This window comes from Phaethon lepturus, unplaced genomic scaffold (assembly GCF_000687285.1).
Source record: "Phaethon lepturus isolate BGI_N335 unplaced genomic scaffold, ASM68728v1 scaffold13679, whole genome shotgun sequence".
Classification (NCBI taxonomy): domain Eukaryota; kingdom Metazoa; phylum Chordata; class Aves; order Phaethontiformes; family Phaethontidae; genus Phaethon; species Phaethon lepturus.
The window spans coordinates 12,607-20,289 of record NW_010564225.1 but is presented as its reverse complement, the minus strand read 5'-3'; the positions used below and the strand labels follow the sequence as shown (position 1 = coordinate 20,289).

Here is a 7,683-nt window from a genome sequence, read left to right as displayed (position 1 = left end):
GCTCTCCAGGTCCTTCCATTGCATGTGGTGGGGGAATAATATCTTCATCTGAATCCCATACATCCATTCCAAGGTTACTAAGAAGAATAAAAACATCTCACATAAGCTTCCTTTTTTAGAACATACTATTGAGAGAGAAAAACAACATGTAAAATTCTTCAGTTTAGAATGACAGAAATTTTTTTATGTTAAGTTAAATTTACAGACATTTGTAACTTAGCAAATTTTAGTCTTGTAAATTTATTTGGGGAAGGGCTGCAGGGAAAGCAAAGAGAATACCTGAACTTAATAAGCTTGGAACAACATCCTAAAGGGTGTGAGTCAAGCACCATACCTATTAAAAAACCTGACAAGGGACTAACTTAATCATGCAGAGACTATAAAACAATGACAGCAGTAAAGCAAATGGCATTCAATTAAACTAAAAAGTCACAAATCAGTCGGGTAGTATTTTAAAATCAATTTACTCCTATAAGATATCACTGGCAGAAATAACTTAGGAAGATGTAAAGGTTAGCTATTCTTAGGTGAATACGATAAGCACAAAATTCTTACACACCAACATGCCAGGGATACAACTACTATGAACAGAGGAGTTGAGAATCTTCCACTTTCCCATACTCTTTTATTCCTAAAACTGTTGTGCTTTTTTTTTTTTTTTTTTTTAATATCCGGTTCTACCATTCCAACAACAGCAGGCAGATCATAGACCTTATAAAGAAAACTTTGCAGTGGCTCCTTTCAGCTTATAATGAGAGAATAGTGACTCAATATACTTGTCATAGTATGAAAAAACCCACACCAATGTTCAGTAGTAGTCATTAGAATAAAAAAAATCTTTTGAACCATATAAATTCGAAAGATGAACCAAGGAAGTACACTGCACTTCATGTTATTTATATCAGAAGTCTTAACAATATATGTGTAGTTACATATTAAAGGTTTAAGAATCACAGAATAGTTTGGGTTGGAAGGGACCTTTACAGGTCATCTAGTCCAACACCTCTGCAATGAACAGGGACATCTTCAGCTAGATCAGGTTGCTCAGAGCCCCATCCAACCTGGGATGAGGCTCTGGAAGTTCACTGGAAGTAAACTTTTCAAAATACCAGCAGACATGCTGGAAAATATTAAGTATACAACTAAAAGCTTTTGCTTACCTTCTCATTGGTTGTGTTCTGAGATCTGTGAGGTACACAAGACCATCCATACGATGACCTCTAGCATCACCAAAAGCTAAAGAAATAAAGATACAAGTCCAATGAAATGTGCTAAGACTGAGCCAAAAAATATGAAAGGCAAGTTTCTGTTCACCATGAGATGCTGAATTTGAAACAATTCTAACTTGATATTAAATACTTCAGGAAGCTGGCAATATTGCAACATTTTTTTTTAAACAACTGAAACTAGTAGTGGTAGCAACCAATTCAGTGGTATGACTGAAAAGCCTTCAAAGCAAAAGAATTAAGAAAAAGATTTTAAGCAGCTGAAACATACTCCTACTACGCTGTCAATTTACTAATGCTCAAGCCTTCCCTGGAATAGAATCAACAGTTAGAGAAAATCTTCTATGGAAGCCAGCACATGAAATAACTCTACGGATTCTAAAATAGAATTGCAGTATTTGTGAATAGTAATTGTGAGTTACAACCTGAAACGTGCCCTAGCTGACACTATATAAATACCTTGGATTGCTGCCTCTGGATCCCAGCCTTCAACATCTATAAGATATCTGAAGAAAAATATGATTAGATTATTGTCCCAAAGGGATTACAGATTAATATAAAGACACTATCTTTCGTGAACAATGATTTCTGTTTTTATACAACCCTTACCTACATATAAGGTAGCCAGTTCTATTAATTCCATTAGTACAGTGAACGCCAATGAGTTTCTCTATCAAAAAGGAAAACACAGTCTTTAGTAAAACTACTAAAAAATCAGTGCAAGACAAAAAAACCCACGCTGTACTTTTCTAGCAAAGTAATAATAAATAATACTTGCTATTTACAAAATTAACTGTCAGGCCTGTAAAAGAACAGACACATCCAGACTTTGTCCTCTTCATGCTGGATCACTACTTCCAAACCTGTGAAGACTGATATTACCTCTGCAGAACATAGGAAATAAGAAAGAGGATTGATGACAGGTAAAGTGGCTGGCCTCAGCTAGAGCTACAGTAACAGGAGAAGAATAAAAAAATATGGTTTTGAAAGCAAATCGAAAAAAGAAAATGTAAACTTGAGGAACTTGACTTACACATTCTTGTAAACCTTACAAAAAGGAGAAAATACACATAATGCCCCCAGTACCTAGGGGTATGAAATACATTACTGGAAGAATTCATTTAGCTTGACCAAAAATTTGGATCATTACTGGGATGACCCATAGACATAAGAAATTTGGGTTCATGCATGGAGAAAAGAAGCACTGTAATGGGAACCAGTAATCTCTTAAAGAAATCTTGCCTTTTTCAGAAAGGTTATACTAATCAGCTAAAGACTAAAAAGCAGAATAACTTGCTATTATTAGGGTGTTTCAAATGAGGTATTTCCAATAGAAATAGCAAAACACTAATATGACCACAAGGCACTGATAAAACCTCATCCAGACTATCCCATACAATACTAATTATCCATATTTAATGAAAAAAAAAAATCAAACTGAAGTATGTATAGAGAAGGCTACCATGATAGCCACAAAAAAGTTTATGAGAAGGTACCTAGGAAGCTTGTCTTATTCAGTCTGTAAAATCAAATCTGAGATACTGAATATAATAACGGGGATGGAGAACAACAGTATTTAAGGGCAAAGTTGACGTAAGAACTCATTGAGAGCTTTACGATAGATTTTAGAAGAAAAACTTTAATCAGAAGAACAAAGCTGTGGCAGAGACAAAGTACTGACAAATGGTCTTTGAAATGGGGCTTCAAGATATTGTAACTGTTTGCCACAGAACAGTCACATTGCCATGTAAGTTTATTATAAGCTGGTGTCCTAACAATTCAGACGCTAAAAACCCACAACTTCTCAAAAATTATTTGTAAGAAGAATCCTGAGAAATTTCAGGGGTAATCTAAAACAGAGGGCAAGTTACAATGAGTAAGTTAACATAAAAATGAAAGTTTTATAAGGTTTTTTTTAATAAAAAACTCTCAAGTTACATAAACCCTGCCAAAACGGTCCTACTAGCTGAAACTGCAGGTCTTCATCCAGTAACAAATTAGGAATTGATTCTCTCAATTCTGAGAATCAGAAATAATTAGATTCGAATATAGATTATGTCACATGAAAAATCAGTAGATCAAAACCAGAAGAAAACGAGTAATTTCCAAGTAATTTCCCTAAGCCAAAAAAGAGCAAAGGAAGAACTTACACACTAACTTCCTGAGCAAGGACAAAGGCTGCTTCTTGTAACTTTCAATTTTCCCAGCACTTCTAATTCAGGCTCTCATGCCTGAGATTTAAGGCAGAGTTCTTTACAAAACAGAGTTGACCATCGACAGCAAAACCAGAGTTATGCTCTGCAGCAAAAACTGTATGGAGTTGGGCAGTTAATATCCCTACTTTCTCACAGAAAATGCCCAAGTAACCATAGGAAATAGCATGAAAAAGCTTGAAAGAATGGTCCCCCAGTATTGGGTAGACAAACAGTTAAAATCTGCCTATAACAAATCACTAGCAAAAAAGCAAGAAGGTAAAAGCTGCAAACAGGCTGTGGCAAAATATATGCAAATTTATTTCTGCAAAAAGCACCTTCTAGCATCTCAACAAGAACTGTACTATTGCATAAACACTAAAACAGCAGCAGATCCACAATGTGGAAACATTGACACTGTGTCTGTAATATTATTTTAAAGAATTGCTAGGATATGAGGGCAATAATGGACTCATAAATCAAAAAACTGCTACATCAGACTAAATGGACTTAAGTTGCTCACATATATCAGTGCCTAGTGCCATCACAGAAACCCTGTGCTATTTAGAACATCCATAAAGGGCTGGCAGCTACCACACAAAGCTGATGGTAGAGAACTTGGAGCAGACAGATGACAGCCTTGTTGCAGTTGCTTTGACACATAGCTCAAATGTAATACCACTAGGAAGGGCATTTAAGTTACTAGTCATTTTTGAAAAAGATGTGTTTTAAATGCAAAAAGATACATAGTCATTCACATAATGTGTCTTATTATGATAGTAAAGTGGAAAGTACTATAGAAAGTCTGAGATCCCTGGTGTCTTAAATATCTATTGAAATTAATAACTAATACAGTTAGCACTGAAATAAAATTTCCGGTCTTTTACAGTATAAGATGCTAATATTTACCATTTCCTGCATTTTCCCATAGGAATTTTCTGACCCATTTTTTGAACTGTAGGATAGTAGCATTATCCGGGACTTCAAGTCCAACAGTATAGAGTTTCTTATACTGCACACTTTTAGGTAAATCCTAGCAACAAGAAAAAAAAAAAGGTAAAAAATATTGCAGTTTTGCATAAATGAAAAACCTTAAGCAGTATCTAACATAATGCCAATGTAAAACAGTAGGTCAAATCCTGAGTAGAAAATAAAAACAATCTTGACACAATTCTATAGAGACACACTCAGAAACTACCATTTACATTTCCACTTTAAAGACTTGATCTCAAAAACCAGTTTCTACAGAAGACTTATTTATCCTTGCTCATAAGGCATCGCATTAACTACAGACAGCAGATTCTTGTAATCCCATTCTAACCCATTTTACAATTATTAGCAATATTTGTTCCTCCCACCCACAATCACATATATACTCACATATTCACCCCTTCAATGCTTACAGCCCATGTAGATTCAAAGATTAACATTCAGTTATAATACTGCTGTTTATTCTCCTTTTCAATAAGATGTTAATTAATCACAATTGTTTGGACCATAGTGGTAGAAAATTTGAAATAATAAAGTAGTTAAAAAATGTACCCTTTCTTAGTGGATTCCACTGAAGATCAGTAAAAAAAGACCCTAGGAATAAACGAGAATGTCTTCAGGGCACAGACTGTAAATCTTCTGCATCTTTTCTGTGGTGCCTGGCACTGAAGTCTTTATCCATTACTGTGAGTTACCATAAGACAAATAAGCCACAAATGCAACTAGCTGGGAGAAGGAGTTATTTCCTCTGTGATAAAGCATTTAGTTTCTATTGGAGACACAAAATAAGTCCAGATGGCTCACTTGTCCATTCCAATTCAAGGTAAGCAAATGTGTAAGTAATTTAAAACAAAGGCTGCAGTAACTATTTTATTTTGGTTTTATGCTTATATTACCTTAACTTCATAGTATCGTGTGGTATATGTTAAATCAATAATTAATCCAAGCTCCACATTTAGGGTTTTCATTGCAGCAATTAAGTCTTTTGGTGTAAATTTCTGTGTTGGGGTAAGCCTCTGGTTAATTGCCTACAATAAAAATGGAAAATAAAGACTTTTCTTTTAAAGTTCTAATAACAAGACATTTGTAATATTCAGCTGTTTCAATTAGGACTAGGAAACATCGGTATTCAAAATGGAATGTTTACAGTATCAGAATCATATCCATGTATTATACGGATAAAAAATTAAAAGGAACCAAATAAAAAGAAAGCAAGTTCGCTGTGTATTTCTATTCAGACGAACACGCAAGAAAACATGAGAGTTTCCACTTGTACAATGTTAACAAACATTATTAAAATAAGCACTAATTTGACAGACAAAAATCATGCAAAAATACAGCATGTATATACTGATTTTTAAGTAACTAAATATCAGCAAAAAGCAAAATATCACAATCCCCTTTTCCCCAAACATACTTCATTCTGCACCGTAACACAAATTAACAGTGTATTTCACATAAAACATTAGAAGTTGTGATACAAGAGTTCATTTCTTCTAAAGGTATTAACTTTCTCCCCACAAATGTTGTGCAGACATTTTTATCCCTGCTTCATCTCTTAGGACAGTGTACTTGCCTGTCATTTTGCACTGGGAAATATGAAATAAGACTAAAATATGGTCACTAAGAAAGCTGCATGTTGGTAGGTAATGAATAATGCATTTAATTTGACAGAAAAAGTGGGAAAAATGTTTACTCACCCTACTGTAACATATTTTTTGAAATGTGTTCTTCACTCTAGGTATGAAAATGCTTCATATACGCAAGACTGGATTTTTTCTGAACAGTGCGCTTTTCCATTGTGACAGCCTTTTGACACAGGCTCAGCCACAACCAATAAAGACAGTGGCAAAAGATGCAGCAGCCTCAACCACTTCTCAGTTCCTTTGTCAACAAGAAATTCAAGCAGACTGGGCTCAGAACTAATGGAAAGGAAGGCAGCCACAGACCATATGCCTCTTACCGCATACCACAGATGCTAAAGGGTAACTAACCATACCTTCTTTTGATTGTGCAGATTATAATCTAAAATGCTAGCAAGCAATTATCTCGAGTCTGGAAACAGAGACAGGAAACCAAATTAAAGAATAAACAGCAGGACAATCCTATGAAAGCTGGCATGTGACTAGAAAGGTTGAGCTAAAAAGAGTAGGGTAGAAAGCACACAGAAGTATTCAGTTCTGTGTATTTCAGATACTGGTGCACTGCTGAAAAAACAGTGGACATTGCTGAGGTTCAAACAAAATGAACAAAAGTCAGTTATCCCACCGCTATTCAGCAGCGATTTTTAGTAAAATCTGAAACGGAACTTACTAACTTTGAGGTGACAATGGTGATCTGCAAAAGGTCTGTGGTAGAATATTAAAGAATTTTTTCTTTTACTATGTGAAGTCACACAAACTGAGGTGGAATACTATTTAGAAGAATAAGATCTCTCTTAAGCATATTGCTTGATAAACAGTTAAATGTGTTATAAAAGACTATGTTTTAAAAGCTATTTGTAATTTTCTGAAAAGCTCCTGCTGAGTATTCAGTAGTTTAGGTCTCTAATTGGGCTTTGAGAATGTGAAAAATCTGTATCAATTCTAAAATCCCTCAAATGGCATGGGAAAGAACTTGCCAAGTCCTTACTACAGTACAATGTTACTGTTAGCATTACAATGACAATCTGAAAGGAAGGACAGAAAATCCTTCCAAGTAAACCCATGACCTTTACTAACAGCACATCTTTTGCTAAAACAATAATCCTTGAATCTTGAAATACTGCAAATATGCTTTCTCCCTTTGGGTCAAATCGCCAGTCATCAACTTCCTAATAGGTAGCAAAGAAGGAAACTGCTGCATTCCACCAATTTAATAACAGGACTTAGACTACAACTAATCAGGTCTTCAGCATTTCCAGACAGATTTACTGACCTCCACCATCTTTGCAAAGACATTCACAGTTTAGCCAGTTGCACATTTTATGTTTATTCTGCCACAAACTCCTTAAGCTTCAAGCACACAGTCTCTGGCAGACTTATCATTTCTGCATCTTGCATAGCTAAGACTGAACAAACTGAAGGGACAGAAATGTTACAGATTTTGCTTTCTTGGGTATCAGACCTTACATCTGGCCGAGTTCAAAGACCACTTCAGAGAAGAGAGATCTATGCCCCAGCGAGATCAGTAGGACTGGAAGTGAGCAACGCATTGAAGTAGAGTGTCTACTTGCAATACATTGCTATAAACATTCTTGGAGGATGTCTGCCCTTTTTATGACCTCTGGTGGAGCT

General features: G+C 35.3%; 1 protein-coding gene across 1 annotated transcript in view; it reads right to left on the bottom strand.

Moving 5' to 3' along the window:
• Positions 1 to 7,683, bottom strand: part of LOC104626788 — a 23,995-nt gene that overhangs the window by 3,883 nt on the left and 12,429 nt on the right. Inside the window, exons 3-7 of the mRNA XM_010294809.1 lie at positions 5,305 to 5,436; positions 4,328 to 4,451; positions 1,836 to 1,896; positions 1,686 to 1,732; positions 1,161 to 1,236 (exon numbers count right to left, since the gene is read on the bottom strand). Coding sequence (XP_010293111.1) covers positions 1,161 to 1,236; positions 1,686 to 1,732; positions 1,836 to 1,896; positions 4,328 to 4,451; positions 5,305 to 5,436 — 440 coding nt within the window. The remainder of the gene's footprint in view (positions 1 to 1,160; positions 1,237 to 1,685; positions 1,733 to 1,835; positions 1,897 to 4,327; positions 4,452 to 5,304; positions 5,437 to 7,683) is intronic.